Source organism: Contarinia nasturtii, unplaced genomic scaffold (genome assembly GCF_009176525.2).
Source record: "Contarinia nasturtii isolate CC-2019 unplaced genomic scaffold, AAFC_CNas_1.1 Cnas_scaffold_1101, whole genome shotgun sequence".
In the NCBI taxonomy this organism is placed as follows: domain Eukaryota; kingdom Metazoa; phylum Arthropoda; class Insecta; order Diptera; family Cecidomyiidae; genus Contarinia; species Contarinia nasturtii.
This window is the reverse complement of record NW_022198445.1, coordinates 237,547-263,444: the sequence shown is the minus strand read 5'-3', so window position 1 is coordinate 263,444 and position 25,898 is coordinate 237,547. Positions and strand designations below refer to the sequence as shown.

Sequence of the window (25,898 nt, the reverse complement as noted above, 5' to 3'; positions counted from 1 at the left end):
TCAAACTAAAACATTCGCTATAGCGTTTTGTAATTGGATTGGTTTGGAAAATGTTCATTTTTTTTTTTGATAGCCCACATCAATAAAGGCTTTAATGAACTGAAATGCATTTGAAAAATGCTAAAAGTTTCTTTCGGGAAAAAAATGAAAGAGCCAATCATGCGAAAGTAAGATTTTGATTAGAAATTCGATTTGTGTAGTGAATGTGTTGATCGACACTTCAAGCGAGTGTAACCAACAAGAAAATAACTTACATTGTCACCAATGAAAAGATACAATACGGATATATGCACTGTTCAAATCATGTTCTTCAATTTCCTCTTGAGAAATGGCGACAACTTTCCAAAGTAGTTTGCATTGATTGTATTTGACGGACTTCTCCGAGAATAAATCAGACAGAATATTGAATAGCTGGTGCAAAGTTTCGTTTTTGTGGCACTATTTGCTAGAAACCCAATGAGTGTCACAAAATTGAAACCAATATTTCACCTAGATTCACTCTCTGCAACTCCTCTGTAGTGCAAACCTTGACTTTGGTCTAAGTGTTCACAATTGATAAAAACTAAATATAAATATAGCATGTGTCGGATTCCGGATGAGACTGAATTTAATATGAGCATCGACATTGAATAGAAATTTGATTCTGAATGTTAAAATATATATACGATTTATGGAATAGCAGAAAAGAACTTTTTCTACGTCGTTGAAAATGTATCCATAGGCAAACAAAAAGAGAGAAACTTTTAATGAATATACACGAATTCTCATAATTGAACTCAAATGAAGTGTTTATTTATTTATTTATTCATTTTGGCTTCGATAAAATGCTGCTCATAAAACATATGCTTGAATTAAATTTCAAGTGCAATCGAAACGCATTACGCGAATATGGTACGTTCGTGTTTCGATGATTCCGACTCATTTTGTTTTTAACCATTTACTTCCATAATAATATCATTTCGAACTGTTAAATCACCATCGAATATCTGTTAAAATTATACAAGAAATTGAGTTATCAAACTACATCAGTATCCCATTTTGTGCATATTGCCGTTGAATGCCAAAGTGAGTCTTCAGTAATGAACAAACTGCAAATTGTGAAGAAGCTTAAGCCTTAAGCGTTTAATTTTGGTTTCATGATATTCACACAATAAGTCAATATGGCACGTATGCAACATGTATGGGCACCATCAGCTCCAAGTTATTCTTTATTTTAATATTAAACTTCATGGAATTTCAGACTACTTAAGTATTTGCACACTTTCACACAATATAATACAATTTGAGATGTTGAACTGAAAATGGAATATATGATTTTGGTTCATCATTTTCTCCCTCAAGTTGGTGTTTCGTTTCCCATTTGTTAAACTCAAGTGGCATTCACCCTGATTTATAAAGCAATATCGATCGAACTTCGAATTGGCTTCAACTCTCATTAAATTCAATGGAAAAAAGGTAAACTCAATGAAACACTTTAAATCATCTGAGCTTAAGCATTCTGCTAAAATTGAAACGCCATTCGGTGATTTTTAATAACATTTATTATCTTTGCTACTTTATAGCAAATGTTGCCAGCACTTGATTACATAATATACTTTTTTTACTCGCAAAATTACTTTTAAAATTCTTTGACGTTACAGTATCAAAGTAATAAATCGACCAAGGCAATCAAAATGTTTGAGAACACCTTTCATCCAACGCAAGCCAATTACAAAAATGAACTTGACCTACACTGTAGGTCCTACAGTAAGAATAAATCTCAGGGCGAAAGGATCGCACATTATTTTCGAAATAATTCCACGAATAATTATATTCGGATCCGCTCCGTTCATTTTTCGCAATTTTCATCGCGTATCCGAGCGGATACTGGGCACAAAAGCATTCTTTAGAAAGACCAACTTTCGTACACCCTTTTTCAAAAAAACTCATTATACAATAGCAAGAAGCGACAATGGCCATGCGGGAACAGTTCAGACCAACAATAGCAAAATGAAAATTGGAAACTCAACAAAGAGCACCTAAGTTTGTTCTCTCGCGTGTATGTGTCATATACAAAAACACCAATAAAATTGTATAATAGTCGTAATAAGAAAAAAAACTAAGTTAATTTTCCTCGTTTATTTTTTGTGTTCATCTCATGTAATTCATTAATGTAGACACTTTCATCATCATCAAAACAATGGACAAGTAAGCGCAAACAAGCAATGCTGGTTAAAAAAGAGAGTGTACTCAAGGGTGGAAGAACGGCACCGTCAGTAGAAAATTCTTTTCATTCATTTGAATAGCTTGTGCGTTTTTTGTTCTGCCGTCGGCAGGTGATTCGATATCACCGTCTCAACATATTTTATATTACACTCGTATTTTCGCTTTTATTACGATCCATGTAGTAATGAAGCACTCCACCTTTTTCACAGCATTTTCAACAATTATCATAAAATATTAAACCGACTTTTGGTTATGAATTCAATTTCATTTCGAAAAGTTTCGACATGTTCATTTAACAATACAAATATTAAGTTACCTGAATGTCGTTCAAATTACTTTCAATCGATGGAAAAAGTTGATTTTTCGGATAATGTTGATTTCATTTCAGACCCAAATGAATGGATATCGTAACTACCGAAATCGTTTTCCACGCCGTAAACGATTTGACTTTTGGTTAAGACCGACGAAACAAAAACCATTCAAATTGATAGCAATTCCATGAAGAAATGCGATAAGATAAATATATATGGCAAACAAAGTGGTTTGATTATAATTTCAATATTGGAAAAATGGTCTGTACTTGTTGCAAATGGGTTTCGTTCATTTGTGACGAGCAAATTGCGTGACTATCAATCAGTTATGGTGTGAGTTCGGAGTGGGTTTGATTTTTGGCCTCATTAGATTGATAAATCGATAGAATGCAGAAATATATGAAAATTATGTCAACATCAATTTAACAAATTAATAACAGTCCTTATAAGACGTATGCATCTTCTTCCATGGAAATCAATATAATTTAATCATTGGTTGTCCTTTAATTTCAAATATAGAACACAAATTTAAAATTCAAATGAAGATCTGAAATATTTAACAAATTTGCATTGAAAATGTCTAGGGGCTTAATACGGCAAAAAAATTCACAGGGATTCACGTAAATTCACACTTTTGAATCGAGTGGTTATTGATGAGTTCGGTGAATTCGTGTGAATAGAATGAAATGTGTCAAAGTAATAAAGTGAAGTTATGATAACCGCAATATTTTTTAATTTAATATTTTTTCAATATTTCCGATTTTTTTTCGATAGAAAATCGCTCAAAGTTGAAAATAAAATTAATTTTTATTAAAAAAATATAAAAAACATTTTCAATTTTGTTACACAAAATATAAATATTGCAGTAATTGCCAGCAGAAACTATTCACCACTATCTCACATATTTGAATGAAATCGCCGTAGAATTCACCGGAATTCATTCGTTTGCAGAAAAATTCAGTTAATTTAGATATTATTATAGAATTCAGTCGTTGAAAATTTTGAATGAAGCCCCTAGGAAAATGTTGTGTAGGACATATATGCATAATAAATCAAAGTAGTTCGATATGGTTGTGTGCACAATGTATATGAAAACTCCAACACTAATAGTAGGTTTTAATTATGCTTAGCAATTTGTCGACAGTCGATATTTTCTTTTATATTGTTCGGAAGCTCAAAACCTTTGTACAAAACAGTGTCGCAATATTCATTTGAAGAAAGAAAATCGATTCTCTTTCACAATCTGAACGTAGATAAAATTTTAAAAGCAACCATAAATCGACGAGCTACAATTTCAAACACAATAATGAGTATGTTGCAACTAACATTTCAAATACCGTTCGACATTTCATGTGAATTTCTCCTGTTTTATTTTTAGTTACTACACAATATGAACAATAATAACAATAAAATAAACACATTCTAGAATGCGCCTGTTTTTCGAATTAAAAAAGAAAACATTTCGTTTTTATTATTGTACAAATACTTACCTCAGTGCACAAATGGTTCGTTGTGATGAAATGTTCTCACATGTGTGCTGTCAGTTTGCGAGAGAGATTTCAATTATTTTGTCGTTTAACCAGTGTGAGAGAGTTTTTGTGTCTTTAATTACTCAATATTTGTCAAATTTTAGCAAAAAAAATATAGTATTCTGTTGTGCTGGTATTACATTCGGTGTATTTGGAAATCATATGAATATTCTTTAATTGTTGAGATGTTTAACATGACTAGAAAACCTCTATTTACAAATATGTTGTGTGATGGGTAATAATTTTGCGAATGGCTTGCCTATTCGCATCATCATTGAATAAACGGTACAAATGTCACATTTTTATTATTATCATTAGCAGCGACAACAAGAATTTTATGTTGAAAACATGTAGCAGGTGCCTACTTAATAATACACTCACATAAAACGATAAAACGAATTCCCTTACTGACAGACAACACACATACACACACAATTTACTGATAAGATAAAACGCGAGAGAAAAGTCGGTTTAAAATTGATTTTAAATCTTCTTGTTGTTAACTTCAAACTGCTCATGGATTTTGGTTTTTACAATTTTCGTTATTTATGTTATTATTTTGTTTGTTGTGAATTTAATTTTAGACGGACAAAAAATACACTTATTGAAACATCAACATTGAGATTAAATTTGTTTTGTGTTTTTACTTAAAATTGATGAAATATTTTCTATATGATTGTTACGTGCAATTCTTAAATTGTTTTTTATTTTTCTGTTAGACATTCTTACACTGTTCAATGTTTTTGAGTAACTGATACGAATTCCGGATTGACGGATTATTTTATAGACTTGATGCATTTTCACTCATTTTCCACTTGAGCTGAATTTCCACTCAACACAATGGATGTTGGTAGAATATTCGGTGAAACTTTTACTCACATCCCAACGAAAGCACGTGATCGATCTGGTATCTTTAATTTAGCGGGATTCACAAACAGTATAGTAAACCGAATGGATTCAATGTCCGTCTCTTTTGAATCCAATAACTTGGACAGTTTGTCTCATTCACGCCATTCGTTGTGATTGTATTGTGCTCAATTGATTTATTTTGAGTGCATTTCTTGTGAAACGTATCAGTTGGAAAATTTCTGCGCATCGAGTGAGTTTGTGTGATGAAAACAGGTGTAACGTACGCATATATAATGATGACGTTATTTTTGATAATGCTTGGCACAACAATGACGAAATTGGCAAAATACATGACCTTTAAATTTGGAATTGCCTTTGAGGGGGAAATTCACTTTCCATCGAATGACATCACACGCTGGAAAGTGTGGCAACCAATCGCAATGCGCGTTATTCCGTCTACCAAACGAAATAAGCCGAACATCTATGTAAACCATCCATATTTTATATTCGTTCATATGACGAATTATAAGTTTGGCCAATGAATAAACTTTTACAAATCAATTGAACCATCGGCGATGAATGAATTGCCTGACCATTTGTGGTTTGTTTTTATGTTTGCGAATTTTTCTGCAAAACCATAAGAAATATTTTACAACTTGGACGAAAACAAACACAAAAAGAGAACATTAATGGAAATGTTTGCTCTTTATATTGAAAAACCAATAAAATAAACCAGATAGCAAGAACAAGATAGATTTTGGTGTGAATTAAAAGTTGCAAAACAGCAATGAAACGCTTGTAATGGCCAAAGTTTTTATACGTTATTAACGTTTAACGTACGTTTCGTATATTGTGTTGATTGTTGTTTTTACTCAGTTTATGTGTTCAATGAACATTGGTTTCTGGCACGATAAGGTTGGCGACACACTGACTGATATGCATCTACTCTTCATTTGCAAGTCGTTGGTTGGTTGGTAGTAAATATCTATGTATTGACTGTTTAAACTTGCGATGTCACGTTTCAACATTCAAAAATACAAAAAAGCCAAAAATATAATCCAGTTGTGTGAGCTTTTTTGTGGTCCTTTCACTTCTCCACGTTTTTCGTTAAAATGATTTGTGTTCGACGAACGAATTTTCGTTATATATGTGTTGCTCATGCAATGATTATAATGCTTTCTCCCTTTTTTGTGCGTTTATTTTGGTTTGCGTCGTTTTAATATATTCATTTCAATGTTTGCCACTTTTACGCTTGAAATACGAGTAGGCACGTGCGGATGTTCGTCAAACGATTTTGTTACGTGCATCGTACAAATTACGGCATGCTAACTGAGCTCATATACAATTTTATGTAAGCGAATGAACTGGATCTCTGTTGCCTAGGACCATGTGTATTTTTGATCGTATTATGTGCTGTTCATATCGATTTGATGCGAAGATCTATATATTTATGCCTTAACAATTGCAATAAAACAAAAATCGATTGATCTGAGCTGAATGAATCTATTAGATCTTTCTATAATTCATATAGATTTTGTAGAATCATAATCATTTCTTGATTATTACTTATCTTCGTTAGTGAGAACGATGTTGTTACGCGTACACTTATTTTGTACTTATTTAAGATCGCATTAATTTTTTCAATACTTTCGACTCAATTTGATGATGGTGTGTAGGCAAATTATCGACATCGATTTGTTAATAAATGGTTTTATCACTCATTGAAATTTGTAATACTATTATGATGTATCATTCCTACGCGTTTTAAATTCTTGTGGTGGATTACACTTTACATTTCCGTTGAAACCGACACGAAACTCAAGGCTAATCGAATATATGAAAAAAACCAGTAAGGATTATACATTTGAAATGTAACATTTCCCATCATTTTAATTTTAAATTGTTCGTCACGAGTCCAGTGCGTGCATTATGAAATGATTCGATTCACCCGAAATGCAAATTAATTTTCAAAAACGAAAAATTAATAGAAAATGTTTTGCCTGCGAATTTTCCATGGTTATAATTTGGCAAAGGTCAATTTCAAGTAACCTTGAAGAAATGGAGTATATATTCTATCTTCGAGCACATACCATTCAGTTTACAAAAATGACTAGCAAAAACGAAATAGAAAATGAATGAAAATGAACAAAAAGGAAAACTTTTCACATATTTTGTAATGCAAATTTGCATTGTTGTTTCAATTGAATTACGGTTACGAGTGAGCGATTGTGTTGTTATTTTTGGATCCTTTGTTTGCCTCTCTCGGTGTGCTTTCAACGAGCCTAATTTTGACGGTGAAAAAAGACGTTGCACAGCTCGTGTTTTTTTAAAATGGAGTGTACGTTTCCTGTTTCTTTCGTGAAAGTCAAGCGTTGACTGGCAAAACTCTATACAAAAAACCGATGCGATTGCCTGGTTAGAAACAGTCATCGTCACAGTCACGTATGACTTGATTGCAACCAACTGACAACGTAAACAAAAGCGGAAAACAAAAATCCATCGTTATTGTTAGATTCGATATAAATATATGTGCGATGGTACTGTGTATATTGCACTGAAGTAAATGAGGAAAAACTTGGAAACGATGTCATTGTCAATTGTCGGAAAACTAAAGCTTAATGTTTGTACAATGGATATTTGTTTATTTGTTTTTATCTTAATGATTGATGATCGCTTGCCGTTTGTTTTTAACTCAATCTGTTCGCCTCCTCTCTTTTATTTTTCTCATGCGTTTCTTTTTTTTTTTTTTGCAGCTCTGGTCTTCATTTCTGGTCAAGGCAAACACTTCCACTTTATGTGCGTCGGAATGTGAGAAGGCGCACCATTTAAATGATACATTATCATGCAGCACAATCGCTAATGCTTTTTCTTTCTATTGATAATGGAAACACTCTCGGCTCCATTATCATATAAATTGAAACGCAAGTCGCTCATTTATCAGAAATCAATTACGTGATTGATTATACTCATTCAGCGAATAACCATATTCGCCAATTTCATTTCGATTATATCATATTAAAAAGTTCTTCTCGAATACTCTAGATTTTGATGCGTCAAAACTGTTGACTCAACAGTAAATAGTTTTATGCTCAAGCATATCGATATATATATATTACAGTAGCGTGCGAGGAAAATTTTTCAGGGGGGGGGGGTGATTTTCCAAAAACAAAAAATTCTCTAGCAAATCAGACAAATTTTCGTGTTTTTTTTGGAAGTCACTTTTTGAGACGAAAATCCCTAGCAAATCGAAAGAATTTTCTCCGCAAAAAAACCTAGCAAATCGGAAAAAAATCTCTCGTAGCCAAAAACCCTAGCAAATTGAAAAAGTTTTCCTCAATTTTCTACATTGATGAGCTAAAAAAAAAAGGTCTTCACTTTTTGACTCAAAAACCCAAAATTCGAATAAATTTCACGAAAAAAAAATTCTCATCTAAATCACAAGGGGGGGGGGGTAAACCCTCCCCTCCGCACACTACTGATATATTATATATGGAATGGGTGAGAAAATCTAGGAGAAAATTTTCATTTTCAACTTAGAACTTACTCATTCACATGAAGTTTCCAATTTAATTTACACCACATATCTTACATGAATCGTTGCGGAGAAAAAGTAGCTCTTATTTTTCTCCAAATAATACTGCAACATGAAGTTTTTTTCACACGGTTTATTTGTTGTAATACAAAAAATAAACTATTCATAAAAACTTTATGTTGCAGTATTATTTGGAGAAAAATAAGAGCTTCTTTTTCTGCGCAACGATTCACATGCTACACTATGCCACTCACATACTCAATCGCATAATCATCGAGTCAAATATATCGAACATATTTATAATTGCAGTTTAACTCATTTACAAGTTGAAAACATGATCTATGGTTAAATTGAGATCCGATTATATCGTGTCATGGTTATCTTTTATCGTTTACATCATGTCATTACGCATTTCAACACGTTCTCACTTCAATATTACTTCCCGTGTTTCAAACATTATATTGAATCTTCTTATCTACTATATAAAGTAAAAATTGACGCCCTAATTACAGAAAAAATATAGACCCTAAAGAAGACAGCTCTAGGGGATAGACACCAATTTCTAGTATATTTAGTTTCATTTAATATGTATTGAGTTTCTTTCTAGGGGGAATTATCTATACGTTTATACGGTTTATACTCAAGTATTTTTTTACCGAATATACTATAAATAGATGAAGACATCGCAAGTATGCCGCATATACGCTGCATATATGCGTATAAACCACATAAATACGGAGTTATTTGCAAATATTATTTGCAAATATTCTTCGGTATATACGGTTTATATTCTTATACGCAGCATATTCGTAACTTATTTTATTCGATATTTTCCCCTAGGTTTCTTTCGGTTTCTTCTGGTTTCGTTTAGTACACAAACAAAAACGCAAATATTCTGCTACTATTTCTAGTATTGAGACAAATGAATCGCATTGCCAGTGTGAAGACATTTATAAGGAGAACAATCGAAACCATTGTTCTCACTGAACGCAAATATTTTGTTTACAAAAATGTACCGTTAATCTCATCATAAGAAAAGTATTGGCAATGTATTTGGTATGGATCGGTCGAAGAATCAATATGAACATTTGTTCACAAATATTCTTTCAGTAGCTTCTAGTAGATTCTAGTATACTTTTAGTTTTCTATAGTAAAAATTTGTGTCTGCCCCCTAGAGACAACTACAACAGAATAGAAGATTCAATAAATGCACTTTTTGTGTATATGTATTTTACGGATTTTTTTGTGCAAGGGTTCTAGGATTATACATGAAAACAGTCGACAAGTTGGGTTAGCGAGGTCCATTAGCTCAGCAAATCAAAAGTATCCTTCACATCGAAAAACCTTTGCAAATCTAATGACTCTCACCCCACAAAACCGACTTTCTTTAAATTCGGAAAACCCTAGCAAATTGGAGGAATAAATGAATCATTTTATGTTAATGTTCGCTGAATATGCTCATTTTAACACTATAGCAAAATAGTGTGTAGTAGATAATTCGAAAAACAATTGTCCTGTATTGAAACATTTATGCCAGTGTACGAGCACAAACTTTGGTTGTTGCTAGGGGACATTGTCTTAAATCAATGCACATAATAAATTAAATTCTATATTTAGGTGCACATGCAATAATTTTTCCCACAATTTTTTATGCATACAGAATTACTCTCATATATAATTCAATACAAATAAGAATGTTGTCTCTCAAGAGCGCTATTATGGTACATAAATCAAGTGTTATAGAAAAGTAGGTATTTTTGTGACCGTAAACACCATATTTTTGATATAATTTTATGTAAAAGAGAAATATGATGCATATTCGGCATGTGCAAAATTCAACATTCGTTCGTCAACTATAAAAAATGATAGTTGGAAAATGTGAGTTTGTTTGCTGTTACACCATCAATTTAATAAAGAAATCAAACAAATGGAGAACATGTGAAAAATGAAGAAACTTTTCTTTGAAACACGATTTCCACCAAAGACACACAATAATAAATCATGAAGTGTCATTTTTATCGAATGTTTGCTACATCTTTTGTTGCTTTGCAAAAAAAAGCACGTGGATACCAAATGGAATATGAAAAATGAAAACGACGATTTCAAAAATGACTCTAGTTATTCGCTTGGCAACACACAACCTTTTGAACAGATACACATTTCATCATTAATTATGGAACATTTAATATCGAACAAGAGAACATCTCAAATTCACTTGAACGTGTTTAACTGATGATAGATCATTAAAAATTCAACAAATTCTCTTAAGTGAATTCTAGTGAATACATTAAATGTGAATACATTGAATTTCAATTGATCTGTCGAAAACATTTACGTTGTAAATGGCTCATAATGGAATAGAAATCAATGCAAAAAAAATGAAAATTTTATTGACTTCGAAATTCGAAATGAATATAATTCATATATACCTCGTTTTCTTCCTTTGAATAGTACAATTTATGGCCTTTCAGTCGAAAATATCGGCGTCTCCATCGTTGGTGAAATTTCCATTGCTGCTTCATTAAATACCCTTCTTTTATAACGGCCTGCAAAAAGAAGAAGAAGAAATATAATTACATTTTGATTGCGACTAAACAACCCATTAAATGTTGGGCGTATCCCTTTATAATATAATCGTCTAACCATCTTCAACTGAACCCGCAAAAACACTAGATTATTATTTATAGCACTGGGCAATTCAGTTTGGTTGCTGTTACGTCAGTGATTTTCGCTTTTGCTTTCATTTTTGTGATTTCTTTGTGGCACTTTTTATAGCATGTATCCATCATTTGAGTGACAATGTGTATATTATGATAATCTTTTTTTCGAAGAAATTACGGTACATGTTTTGAAAGGAAATTCTGTTAAGTAATTGCATAACAATAATAGCCAAAGTGATGAATGAAATAAACGTTACAAACGTTCAATACTTGAAGTTCAAGTGCGATTGTATTAGCATGTGTTGCTAATTGCCGAACATATGATGAAAATTTACCCCAACTTCAATTTACTGACACTAAATATCTTCATAAATGCGCAATAAAACTCTGCTGCATGCTTGAAGGAAATTGCGATTACGAAAATTCCTCGAAAAATTAAAAAAATGTTGAAACTCACATAAACACATCGTCAAGGGTAAAATACTTGTAGTTTACGCATGAATTTTCCAATCCATTTTAATGACACATTTTAACGAGATTTTATCAATTTCAATTTGTACGTTGCGCACTCGTTGGGAAATAATATAAAATCGAATTGGTTTACGTCGTTTTTCAAACGGAAAAAAATCACCTAATGTTAACGATCCATTTGGAGTTTTACATCCGAAGTCAATAACTTCATTTGCATCGCATATTATCAGTAGCGAAAAGAGGAATTTACATTTCATCAAATGAAAAACTTGCCAATAAAATATCCTTTGAGGTTATTTATTATGCGAATAAATTGATTATCTAAGCATTAAATTGCGAAGGCGCGCGCCAACATTGTCACTGTGACAGTAACTCGAATTTTTTTTCATTGAATTTTCTTCGAATCGATGCAATAAATAAAGACCCTTTTCAATTTCGGTATGGCCAAACAAAGAATGTACCTACAATATCATAAAGAAACAGATTGTATGCGAAACGATACGCAAAACGAATCAATTTACATAAATGTTGTTTTTTTCTCCTCTTTTCGCATCTAATTTTCAATGAAATCGAATGATTGATGAATCAATCAATAGCGATTTACACCTGATCCTCTTCGTCCTTCGTTTGCAGGTACCAGAAAACCCAGAATGCTCGTTATATTCGATATTCGTGATAAAGAAAATTCCATTTATGCAAATTCTTCGAAAGCATCAAACAAGCAAATTTGTGTTGCTAAGCCAACATTCTCCCACATCCAAAACCACCCGATGAATTCTTCCGCCAAATTCACAGCCCGATGAATTTTTCGTTTTCGCAACAATTTTTTCAATCCACTTTGGAGAGATTTTCTCGGGAATAATGTCACATAAAGATTCTCAAGAGATTGCATAGTTGTGAAAAGAATTTGTTATTGTTTTTACCACTCACATGTGAATTTTACAGAGTTCAGGATATTCTGCCTCCATATCGATGCCATAAAACTTTCATGCAATGAAATGCCTTGGGACAGAAATGTTCATGGTATTTTCCTTTATGCAATACTACAGGCTTAAATTCCATAAATGCATATGAGTAATAAAAAAAACAGAGTTTAAAATGCATGCGAAGCGTATAAAATTCACTATTTTATTACAATGCAAAGAATAAATTATTGCTTGTGACGTACGTGCATGTATGTGCGCTTTACACAAAACGTACAGTGTAAATTTATGTTCGCCTTTTTTTTACCGTTCGTTAAAAGTTAAAGTTGAAATTAAATGAGCAACATTATGCCAAATGCAAAGACAAAAGAGTCAGACGACAATGGTTGTATGGTGGTAGTTTTAACTGCATTTCTAGCGTGCACTTAACAAACACATTGAATTCGTTTATTTTTTCTTACCACGCAAAAATGTTGCAATTTTCATCCAAAAACTGACCCGTTCACCGGTCCGACAGCTATGTGCCAATGAATTCATTCGACCTGAAACTTAAGTTACCAGCACCTTACGGTGGTCGATTTTTGAACGCAATTAAGTTTGATGGCCTCTGCTCTATCTTCAGCACTTATTCACACGCACACATACACACAAACACCCAATAACAATTGTGCATCGTATAGCTCATGGGAGAATTTTCCCGTCGTCTTGATGCACACACTGGACCCATACTATGACGTCAAATTGACTCATGTAATTTTATTAATTGTTCGCTCGCTCGTTTGTTCGTTTGCACAGCACATATATTTACGCAAAAGAATGGCGTCGAATAATGCGAGCATTACACTTTTGACTACATATAGACGATATGATAGCTTGTATATATGTATGTCTCAAGAGTGCTATTCAATTCGTTTTAACAAAATTACGTTGCTTTTTCCATTACAAAATATTTAATTCGGTATAAACTTTAGTTTCATAAAATTCAATTGAAAATGTTGACCATGTTGTGTGCATGTCGTGTTAGCATTTAGACAAAATGCAAGAAAAAAGAATAACTACACTGTGAAATTACTAATAACGCAAACGCTAATTTGTCCATTTTGAATATACATGCCACTGTTCGCAAATGAAATGCTTTTTTTTTAAATTACAATAAAAAATAAAACGGAAAACTAGAGGGTTGAATACGGCTATTCAAATGAACAATGAAAACACATCGATTAATGTCAACTTGCATATCAGTCATCATGATACAGCATACTATAAATAAATTGGTTTTGTTCAAACAATAAGCTTTACGATATTGGGAGTTACGAGCAATGTGATGATGAATATTTTCCATTTGCAATAAATCAATACGTAAGAGACATACAAAAAATTTTACAACATTTTGAATATTTAATTGTGGCAGTACGACAAAGGCATCCTACCACGAACTTCCTGTCATGAACACACATTTATGTGAGCGCATGTTTTTGTTGACAACACCAAAAAAAACCTCGTGGGAAATGAATGTGGTTTTTCTCTCCTTTTTTTTCAATAAGTGTAATGTTCAATTGATAGAAAAGTGTGTTTGCTTTATTTCAATCAACAGTTTCTATGCATTTAGTGCCACACAATATCACTTGGTGGTTGATGATGAAATTATCGATTCATGATTCAATTTTCTTTTGCATGATATTCTCTCGTTTCATAGGAACTCCGAAGATGATCAAAAAAATGGATGGCTGGCGAGTGAAAAAAAATCAACGAATACGAGTGAATGTTTGTTTGTGAATGAACGAACATTCTGAATGGCCCTAGTTGTTGGATAGTTTTTACGGCCAACCATGATTGCAAAAATGAATTGGATGTGTGTGTTTATTGTTTGACTTGTTGTTGTGCTTGGAAAATGCCCGTTTTATTGCATGCAGACAGCAACAAAAAAGGCGAATACTTTTTAAGGCCAGAGTTTAGTTTGAAGAGGTTTTATCCAATGCTATTCAATGTAGTCGCTTTCGCTATAAAACATTTCTGGCTTCGATACCAGCTTTTCATTGTCTGTGGTTATTGTTGTAGTTTCAAACAATTTGAACATTTTACATTCCAGCCCAGTTTTATCCGATTGTCTGCGCCAAGCCATTGCAAACATTGTCTGAACACTAAATAAAAAAGAAACTGGAAAAAAGAGCACACCAATGTCATAGCAAAATAAATTGGCATTAACAACGATTTTTACGATGTCAAATATAATTGTTGTGTTTATGAGTCATGGACAAATTGTGTGGTAAAGCCGGGTGGTTTAAATCGAATGGGTTGTGATGATCCATGGAATGCGACCAAAGTAATCATCATTAACCTCTCGGCAAATATATACATTGCGTACGACAAAAAAAAAAGCGAGAGAGAGAATAAGAACATGTATAAATGTCTTCTCGGTTATATCGATTTCAAAATGAAGAGATAGAAAGAGTGTCGACCGCATCTTTTTTATTATGTGCTATTCGCATCCATAATGTTGGATGTTGATGTTCAGTTCAATTTGATTTTGAGGTCATGATGAACAGCATCTGCGCCTATTCGTTTGCTTAACAAACGACATGAGATACTCCACCCGACAAAGTGAGAGTATGTGTTTTGGTGATTTGGATGTGCTTACGCACTTTCGAATCGTGTGACTAATGCCCATAGTAAATAAAAGTGATAAATGGAAACGTTGTGTTTGAAATTGACCCAAATACAAGGAATTGTCGACTAAATAACCGTGCACCAATTTATTGGTCGACATTTGAATTGATGGCGCATCTAAAGTAATTCTTGTGCACGTTCCATAACAAAATACGATTGCGAAACGCATTTGTTCGCTTCAAACATACTCGATATTTACTGTATTATGAATTTTCATTCGAGCATGTCCTTCAAAGTATGTGCGTATGTACAAAAGTGTACGTTGTAGCTGGTTGGTTGGGGTCGATGAATTCTTTCGACGCATTTTTATTGAGTCAGCATTTATTAAAGTTGATGTCGATCAGTTCGTCGTCAAAAAAGTTTTTGTGACTTTTGGGACTTAGAGTAAAGTTTTGGTGTCACAACAAAACCACCACCACCAACAACATTAAAGAGACCAATTTTGTTTTCGCATAGATGTAGAATGGCTTTTTATCTTGAATAGTCATTCCAATGGTAAGCCGAGAGAAAAGATGATGAAAAGGTTCTCAAGTTTTTGTGGTTTCAACTGAGAAACTCTCAGAGTTAACACATGAATGTACTCACGAAAAGAGAAAGAAAGAACAAGGAGCATGCCTTTGAAAAGCTAAAATCTGAGATGATCCAAATCGATTTAAGGCATCTGCTTGAAGAACCGCAAAAAAATAAAATAAAACACTTTAGCTAATCCACATTTAATACATTTGCTCTGAAAGGAAAGCAGGAAGCTGTTTGATGTTTACGTGAAGGATTTCTTCGGTTTTCCTTTTTTCATGCTATGCGCACTGATTTTGATCAAATTGGAAAATGAATATTTGAAATTCGAATCATTTAGAGAGAAAAAAGGTCTTATTTTCCGTTTGCCATCAATCATACAAAACATTTGCACACATTTACGGCCACTGATGTAATGCCCAAAAATGAAACGTGGCAAAAATGATAAAGTATTTTTGACAGTATAAAAAATAATGATGCGACTGTTACAGCTGAACATCGGTCAAACAAATTGCTGTCAAATTCCTGCCATTAATCTTTGGTAATCTCTGTTATGCAATAAAATCCGAAAAGTTTCGGTGTGCCGCGCTGCGACAAAAATATATAGAAACACAACCCGAAAAAAGGAGCACGAAAAATGAAATCGATCATCTTATGAAAAACAAAAGTTGGCGTACGACAAAAAAACATTACCTGAAATGGACAGAGGGTATGCTGTCGCAGCATATGAAGAGAGTGTACGTTTTTAATGTGCGCGCTAAATAATGGTAATGGAAACGAAAAAAATGATCTAGCAAGATTTGAGACAGAATAAATTTTCTTTATTTACTGGTTTCCAATGTCACTGTTTTATTTTATTTCGCCTTGGGCATAAAATACCATCATAACTTTCTTTTTATATCTACTACAAAAGAACAAGAACGAAAAAATCATGGAAAAATGGTGCAAAAGATGAAGACAAAGAAAATTATATGGATCCATTATGATCCCTGGGTGCAAAATGCGAATACATACATTAAATATTGCATAACACAAATCCCGTTGTTTTTATCTTTCAATTTTAACGTGTAAAATAGCGTGCGAATATTTATAAAACATTCTTGCGATTGAGAGCGGAAGAAATAGAGCCAGAGAGAGAGAGAAACATATTAAAATTCGAAATGTTTTTGTATGATGAAATGGCTGAAATGGCGAGAAAAAAGGTGAAAGAAGAAGTCGAAGAACAAACGGAAGTCCGAAGACAAGACAGACATGAAATTGGAGCGACAATGTTTCATCATTCTTGATTTATTTATGAATTTATTATCAATTTTCCGCTTGATGTTTTTCCTTGTTATCTCATTTTTCTTTCAATGGTTGTGCAATGCTCAATCTGATTTCTTTTCCAGTATGCCAGTGAATCGATGAAAAACTACACTGCGATAAATGTACATAAATTATAGCCGATGAAAAACGTTGCAAACAAAATGAAAATGCTTGCTGTGAGGAATAGACTAGGGGCTTAATAGGGCAAAAAAATTCACAGGAATTCACGTAAATTCACACTTTTGAATCGAGTGGTTATTGATAAGTTCGGTGAATTCGTGTGAATAGAATGAAATGTGTCAAAATAATAAAGTGAGGTTATGATAACCGCAATATTTTTTAATTTATTATTTTTTCAATATTTCCGATTGTTTTCGATAGAAAATCGCTCAAATTGAAAATAAAATTAATTTCTATTAAAAAAATATAAAAAACATTTGCATTTTCGTTACACAAAATATAAATATTGCAGTAATTGCCAGCAGAAACTATTCACCACTATCTCACATATTTGAATGAAATTGCCGTAGAATTCACCGGAATTCATTTGTTTGCTGAAAAATTCAGTTAATTTAGATATTATTATAGAATTCAGTCGTTGAAAATTTTGAATTAAGCCCCTAGGGAATAGAACTTTATCGGTAATTCAAAAATATATTTGCAAATACTTTCAGCGGCTGGAATTTAGGGCAACAGGACGACGACGTGTCTATTTTTTCTAAATTGAATTGTCAGTAACTCATCACATACTCTAACCGCGCGTCGGAACATAGTAAATCGAAAGTTGAAACGTGCAAAATTACGATACGACAACGATAACACACATAAAATCAATTTCTCAACGTCATCTTATGTGGAACAACACACCAACCACATGCAACGTGCGATTTTTTTATTCTGCCACTAATGTAATGAACTAATACCACCACTAAAAAGGAACGAAATGAGAGCACACGCGCACCACTTTCGTGTTTCGTTTTAATTAAAGGCAGCAGCAACAGCAGAAAAATCCAAGTCTGTCAACAAAGAATGACTGGATAAAAGCTGTGCGTTTTTTTTGTTCATTCAATCGTCGTAAACATGAAACCTGACACGTAGCGACGCTCTTTTGTTAGACTTTATTATTTAATATTCGTACTGCATAAAAAAGCCCGACGATGATTTCTAACAACGAAACGTGGCTCAAACGAAAAGGCACACCTTCGTTTCGCTTTTATTGATTGAAACTTATCACAGTTGGAAATGGAGGAGTTGTTTTTTTCTTCTCCCTTTTCATTCTTTTTCCATTGAAATTCAAAACTTGAAATCTACACCTTGCTCATATACATGATTTGGAGTCATGGTTCATATTTAAACCGTACTAAATTACCATTCTATTTGCTTATGTAATATTAGTCTTGTCATAGAGCGTAAACACAGCATTTTATAAACACAATTCAGTGTAAGTCATTCAATTTGCATAGTGAACATTTCTTGATTCCATCTGATGATGGTGAATGGATCAAATTCTATTTTCCGGATAAATAATTTGCGTGTAACATCGTTAAACGTGTACCATCATCATGATTTTTCTTTTTGTTTCGGTGCCGAAACTATTCCGGGAAAAAAAATGAGGTTAAGGCATGTTTTTTCACTCGGTGAATATATTTTTGTTATATATAGTTGTGTTTAGGACACATTGTTCATAGGACACATCTGCATAGCAATGTTCATTAAAACTTTGCAGATAAAGTTTTGAGATGTTTTTGCTCTGCCAAACCAAGTGCAAATATTTACCTTTTTGAAATTTGACGAGTATTTAGAGTTGGTGGTTTGAGTCATCCGGCTGTTGTCAAGAACGCCATTGAGTTGTCATTTCTCAAGATGTAATTGCTAATAAGTGAACAAAATGCGGAATGTGTGACTTTAATATACCCGTAATTTACATTTTAATGACACAGTAAAGACGATGACAACGAACGACAGCAAAAAATCATCCAAATAATTGCAGATAGATCCGAAACATTATTATGACTTTAATAGTAATAAAATGCGTGAGTTGCCACTAAAACGAAATGGAAAACTGGTAAATTTAGCCAAATTGAGGCCACATACATACATGGCACACATACAATCCATAAGAATTTAAGCTGAAACCATAAAAACCTGTTGAATAATATGATTCAAAAGAGATGTTGACACGACTTGTGCATTATACATGTCCTAAAAAGCACGCATCTATTTTCTTGTCTTATTCTCGTTCATTTAATGTTCTGTGGCATTTTATGGGCAATGACATGAGACGAAAAGTCATATATTTCACATACGGTCGCATCGCATCATCGCAAATAATTTAGAAGCGAATTTATTCAAAAATGTTCGACCAAACGTGCTTATTGCTATTAGCTAATAATTCCGGAGCGCAAAAAAAGGTTTTAATTTTAAAATAAAAATAAATATGAACTTACCGATCCGTTTAAAGTTTTGCTAGTTGATACACGACGCTGAAAAATTCGCGCCGGTTCTGTTTCATTTTCGCTTTCGGACGACTCGTCAACGGTTGCAGCAGCAATTATCGCCTGTGTTACATCTCTCGGTAATGGTGATGGTGTTCGCGATGACGACAAGCCAATTGATGGTATTGATAATGGTGATTTACTGGCCATTATATTTTTTAGTATCTACGTATAAATTTATTTCGTTAATTCAATTCTTTTCTTCTATCACTTTTCTTTATTATATTGTATTCTGTGGTTCTTTCTTCTATTTTCGTCTTCGTCTTTCGAATTGCTTCACACAAATTTGATCACTCCTTTTACTTGGCCAACATATCTCGACGGTGGTTTTATTTTTGGCTAATACATGCACTTCATAAATCTTGTATGTCCTTTTCTTGCTACATATTCGGTAATCATCTAGCTAAGCTCCCTAGCTAAAACAATTCGAAAGAAATTTGCACTCTCACAAAGCATTCGAATGGCCTCATAAATTCAATTATATATCGTTGCTATTCTACACGTAATGCAATATACAAGGATTAATTCGTTTGCCTTATACATAATTTGTACAATTTTATCGAATAATATCGAAACCGGGTATGAAGCGCGTAACACCAACAATTGACCCAAAATGTATAAATTCCGAGATAGAGAGAGATATAGAGCGATATTCACACTCATTTGCTTAGTGTTGTTTAAGAATAAAATGAAACATAAAAACACTAATCGTTCACCGGCTATGAAAATTTGATTATTGTTTATTTTCTGATTGAAATATGAAACTAATTCCAATATTTTAGTCTATGGCAATGTTCTTCTTGTTCGCGCTTCACTCACACACTAATTCATATGTTTATCATCCAGTTGATGTACACGATTATGTATTATTATTATTCGATTGCGTGCTAATGCCTTTCGGTTACACAGTTCGATAAAATATAAACCACAAAATTCAGTCATATTTTTGTGACCTTTGAAACCGAACTCAATTCGTTATATGTAATGATTATTATGTTTTATTTTCAATTACACTCTAAATAGTTTCATGTCAAGGATATTGTGTTTTAATGTATATAACATCCAGTGAAATATTTTGTCGGTATTATGTTCATCAAGCAGCGAAGCGAATGATAAAATAAAGTTATTAAATAATATGCCTTTGGCGAAGTTTAACTTTGACAAAGTGCTGGTAAATGTCAAGCATATCCATTGAAATGAAGAGCAACACTTTTATTTATATATGAACACATCCAATTTTAAAATTGATAAGACAATCGCTATGAGTCACTCTCGATTCGATGAAGATGACACGAAGACAACTTTTTTTTCGCTGTTGTCATTGAATGATCTTTAAACTAAAAACAAATATGCATTCGAAATTCGTTTGTCAAAACAGTGGTATTTCAAATTAAATTAAAAGCTTCTTCGTATCTTCTCGGAGCCGTTCTTTCATTGGCGGTGCTCGGGGATTATTATTTATGCTCGATTGCATATTCATGGTAGCAGTATAATTGTATGCGATTTAACAATGAATCCGACAAAATATGATTGTATGTGTGTGTCATCTCAATCAAATGAAAACTCCTTCAAGTCAATTTTGCGTTAGTATTCCATCCGTTCTTGCATTTCAATTTTGTGTATACATTCCGGATCCAATTTAAATTGGATAGAGATTCAGCAATCTGATTAGTTATTGTTTGGTTTGTTGATTTTGCAACAAAAACTCTTTGGATGGTTGCAATAAAATAGAAGACAATTTCCGTTTTGTGTTATTCCAAAAATGTTCGTTGTTGAATAGATCGTTCTTCGATTGAATTGAAGCTAATGGAAATCATTCATGGTTTTTCTTTCGTATGAGCATTCTATTCTCTTCTGTTTTCTTCTCCCCACTGATGTTTCGGGAACTTTTGTAAAAGTTTATTATACATTTTGATATTGATGCATTAATGAAATTTCCATATTACTTGTTTGGCGTATACGTTCTGTGAAATATTTTTTTTGCATACATATTCAGTGAACTGTTCATACATTCGGATTTTTGAGATTATGCAGCCCCGTAGCTAAATCAATTTCGTATATCCATTAACTACTCAAATACGGAGAATTCGATTATGTTCTTGTTGATTTTGTGGTCGATTTTTTTTCTTTTCTTTTCCACGATTCAATCGACGAAATTAAATTATTAGGCATATGGTGAATTTTGATTTGGGTTTGATTTTATTCGATGATTTCTTTTACTTTTTTATTCAAGAAAAAAAAAACCTTTACCTAATCGTTAGAACCAAAGAAAAGTATTACCAATTTCATAACGAATTTATTAATAAACTATTTATTTATGAAAAAAACGTTAAATATGAGACAAATGGGTTTGCTGAGCAATAAAGACGCAAGAGCACACAAATATAGAGAGTAATTTATTTGATGATTATTATTATAGCTTTTATAGCCACTTTTAATTAGAGTTTCTATCACGAGAAAAATGTTTTTAATTTAGCGTGAAAATCGTTCGAACACAAAATATCCTAACGGAGTGACACTCGTTTAGTTTACTAATTAAAATCGATAGAAAAATGTGCGGATGAATTAGTTTTGAGTTTCTTGGAAATCACAATTGTGTGTAAAATGTAAATAAATGCGCGAATAGTGAGAACATAATACACTTGTAAAATGTGAAGCTTTCAACCGTTTCACACGTTGCCTTTTTTTTAATCTCCGACTCTCTCACACTCACTCTGTGGCACTTGAAAAAGTTGTTGTTCGGCACTTGTAAAAAACGCTTCAGAACTCAACTACACAAAAAGCAAATTTACAACACTTTATAACTACACTTTATAAGATTAATTAAGTTGATGTGACTTTTTATTTTTCATATAGCGCTTTGATTTAGCATCATATTTAGTTTTGTGTGAATGCTTTTCTTTCTCTCTCTCTTTGTGTGCGTGTGCGTGCATTGAATTATCATTCAAAAATAAAACGAACGAATGAAACAAACGAAACAATAAATGAAGGCTGTATTACTGTAATTTCTACAGTCTTAGTCTTTGCTGTTGAAATTGTTTGAATAAATTCGTCTGAATAATCGTCGTCGCCATGTTTGTTCGCCGTTATTCCGTTTTCAGTACACATTACACACTGACGTACATATGAAAATAACAAGTTGAGGAGACCACAGTTTCAGAAATGAATTTTTCATGCTTGCCGTCGACGGCACGACGATGCGATCAACGTCCACCATACACACGCATACACTTCACTCGTTTAAAGATATCTCGTTCCTATTCACGCTTTCATCCGATTTTCCCTCCTTGTTCCACCCCGAAATTTTCTTTCCCGAAAAACTAAATGAAATACGCAAACCGTATATTCGACAACTTACACAGTGTGTAATACACACACCACCACCATTCGAAACATTTGGTATGTAGTACAGCACACACACACATATACATGTGACACGCTGTGTACTGGTATGAAGAAGACATGCACAGAACGATTGCTGAAAATTTTCTTTATCCACAAAGAAACATGTCTGTGTTTTTTTTTTGTTTTCGCATACCTAAAAACATAGCGGCTTCACGACGCAACGCTGATATTTTCACTATTTCTGTCGAATTTTCTCTGTTTGTTTCTACATTGACGTTCACGCGATCCAAACACGTGAATGCTTTTATGCAATTGCTTTCAGCCGAAGTCAAGAACATTGAACGAATTGAGTCGCAAACAGAATACGAAATGACGGCGATACGCAAGCATAAAACGATACAATAAATATCAATCGCTCTGACAGTATGTCTTGCTCGAGAATTTTCTTTCGGGCGGCATATTTCAGGCATTACTCGTACAGTATTCAATCAACTACGTTCGCATCGCACGCAATCGTTTTTGCGTAAACATTTTCCATTTTACATTGTATACACGGTACACGCTATGAATCCGAATCGAATGTACAATTTATTCTTGCATCGATGTTACGTATTTTTCAACATAAAATTAATTCAATAGATGGAAAATATGCATAAATCCAGTCAAAACCAAACACAGGATAAATGTTTATTGGAACATAGGATCAACATAAGAGAATGCATACAATCGTCATTACTCCTTGTTTCACATCCGTTGTACACGTGTAGAGAACTAAAAATTGTTCACATTTGTTTTTGTTCTCAATCCATCTGACGGAGTGATTTGCGATAAGCTTTGTATTTAGATTAGTCCATTTACATATGGACCTTATTTCATCGGTGTCTTTTTTTTATCCCTTTCAAATATCATACATTTCTATTGATGCGGCAAATTTAAAGGCAAATTACCGATACTGATAAATTGGAGCACATTTATTTTGTACACAAAAACAAACTACAAAATGAACTGAATTTCTCCGAATTTTCCGTTAGCCTGTTTTTATTGTGAATGATTTTTTTCTGGTGTGAGTGGATCGGCTCAAATATGATTCGGACTGATAATTGATAGGTTCGTCTTTGCCATAAATAAAATTAATGCATTCGAATATATACTACTCTTTTTCAGTAAGATGAAACGAAGTAATAAGATAAAATTAAATAAATTTTTACAAATAATGACACGTGTCGGAGTTTCGATTTCGCTTTGGTTTTTCTTTAAATGTAGAAATTATCTCCGTTTTCACGCCACAATATCACATTTATTTGGATGATTCTGAAACCTTCTTCTTTTTTGTTAAAAAAAAACAATTGGTTTTCATCATAAAAGAGTTTTATTTTAATGATAACAATCATAATTTAACAAACAAAAAAACAAATTCTTGAAATTTTCAATGAAAGACATTTGTTTTAGTGATGTTTTGTACTGCAAGAACATCGGCTGGCATTTTATGGTGCTTGTCTTTCATAAACCCAACCATTTTCCCCATTATGAACAAGATGTTTATCATCGTCTGGTTTTGGCAATCGAAATATGATTCTATCGTGTAAACGATTTGTTTGTCCTTGCCAGAATTCAAATAAGTTGGGCCGAATAATGTATCCGCCCCTATTAATATGAAAAATTCAACAATTTCAATGAAGCATTTTTGATTTCGTTGAAGAATCGAAATTTATTATAAGTACCAATTTGGCAATGGAACAACACCGTCTGGCCCGAGTTTCTCTTTAAGTTCACTCTCAATTTTATCTAAATAATCTCTGCTTGGAATCGGTTGACTTTGTGGGCTGTTTGAACAAATAAAAGGCAATTAGCGATTAATTCTAATTGGAAAACATGATTTTTAGATCATAAATTAGAATTTTTAAAACTAATCAGACAAAGAAATGGATGATAGTTTATACCTGGCCGCGGCACCAATCTAAAAATGGACAGAAATTTGTTTATTTAATAGTGTTTAAAATAAAAATTAAATAAAATAATTTACTTGACTAGCTCGTGGGCGTTGATGAAAGTATTCTTCAGACACTTCTCGAGACACCTTTGATGCAATGCCCTCGATACGCACTTGCCGTCTCAATGGCAACCAATAAAATGTAGCCGCAACATTTTTATTTGATTCCTACATATAAAGCATTCAAATTTGGGATTAAAAAAACATTTGGTACTTTGTCAAAGTCAATGATTCAAAATTAACAAAGAAATATCGTTACATACAATTTCTTGAGCTTTGCGACTTCCATAATTTGTGAAAAATGTTATGCCATCGGCCTCGACACCTTTCATCAAAACGAATCGCGCAGATGGAAGACCATCTCTGAAAAATGACATATAATAAGTAGTTAGTGCACCAAAGACAATGTAAATGGATTGATTGAAACTGTTGACAAGCAAACAAACTTACTTCGAAACTGTTGACAAGCAAAATGCGTTTGGTTCGAGAATTTCAGGCGTTTCACATGCTTCGGCCAGCCATGATTTAAACAAGTGGAATGGTTCTTTCACAGAAATATTTTCTTCCAAAAATTTGTCTTTTTCACTACGATATTTTAGTCGAAGTGCTGCACAAACAAAGTAATAGTGAGGTTATCGATTTGTACAGTAACAATAACAATAACAATCTAGATTTACTTACAGGTCAAATCAACAGTTGCCATCTTTCTGATTGTCGATTGAATGAACCTCATAATTTATAAACGAAAAAAAGCAGCTCGTAAGAAAATCTTATCATGGAATTAAGCAATTTATTGATGTCAAATAAATAAATGAAAATAATAGACTGATCAAATATAGAAAATAATGCATCAAAAAAGATATTTTACCTTGAAGTACTTGTCGAATGTGTAGATAATTTCACTTTTTCACATCAGTTGATGTTTACTAGATGAAGAAAGCGATAAAATAATCCAACAACAATTTATTTTTACGAAAATAATCACTGATGTGGTTTTTCAGTGATAAACAAATTAAATCCAGCGGTTGACAGTTCAAAAGTGAGTGCGTTCAATGTGCCATGAGTAAGCGTTCATTCAATGTGTTTTTTGCTTCGTTCGTATT

At 32.9% G+C, this 25,898-nt stretch overlaps 2 protein-coding genes across 6 annotated transcripts in view; both read right to left on the bottom strand.

The window, feature by feature from the left end:
* The window catches only part of LOC116344625 (diacylglycerol kinase eta), an 84,063-nt gene extending 63,675 nt beyond the window's left edge, over nt 1-20,388 (bottom strand). For 2 of the 4 annotated variants that reach the window (XM_031773244.1, XM_031773245.1), the window contains exons 1-2: nt 19,413-20,388; nt 10,856-10,972 (exon numbers count right to left, since the gene is read on the bottom strand). In XM_031773244.1, the coding sequence (XP_031629104.1) occupies nt 10,856-10,972; nt 19,413-19,610 (315 nt within the window). In that variant the 5' untranslated portion in view covers nt 19,611-20,388. Of the gene's footprint in view, nt 1-4,006; nt 4,596-10,855; nt 10,973-19,412 lie in introns of those variants that run through there. The other 2 variants (XM_031773246.1, XM_031773247.1) reach the window with 1 other exon arrangement.
* A 3,767-nt stretch (nt 20,389-24,155) lies between these two features.
* On the bottom strand, nt 24,156-25,822 carry LOC116344608 (pyridoxine-5'-phosphate oxidase-like). Of its 2 annotated transcripts, none has more exons than XM_031773221.1 (8): nt 25,664-25,822; nt 25,477-25,564; nt 25,246-25,402; nt 25,059-25,158; nt 24,829-24,963; nt 24,746-24,762; nt 24,527-24,628; nt 24,156-24,449 (listed from the first exon to the last, which is right to left on the bottom strand). In XM_031773221.1, the coding sequence occupies exons 2-8, from the start codon at nt 25,526-25,528 to the stop codon at nt 24,290-24,292; spliced, it is 723 nt and encodes a 240-aa protein (XP_031629081.1). In that variant the 5' UTR covers nt 25,529-25,564; nt 25,664-25,822; the 3' UTR covers nt 24,156-24,289. The 2 variants fall into 2 exon arrangements, with proteins under 2 accessions (XP_031629081.1, XP_031629082.1); XM_031773222.1 differs by having other exon boundaries at nt 25,477-25,523; nt 25,664-25,821.
* Between the last annotated feature and the right edge of the window lie 76 nt (nt 25,823-25,898).

Coding starts and splice junctions, on each gene's coding strand:
- LOC116344608 (XM_031773221.1), bottom strand. CDS start 25,528: ATGAGGTTCATTCAATCGACAATCAGAAAGATGGCAACTGTTGATTTG. Junction 24,964..25,058: donor GTCGCAAAGCTCAAGAAATT/GTATGTAACGAT, acceptor CTTTATATGTAG/GAATCAAATAAAAATGTTGC. Junction 24,450..24,526: donor GTTGTTCCATTGCCAAATTG/GTACTTATAATA, acceptor TCATATTAATAG/GGGCGGATACATTATTCGGC.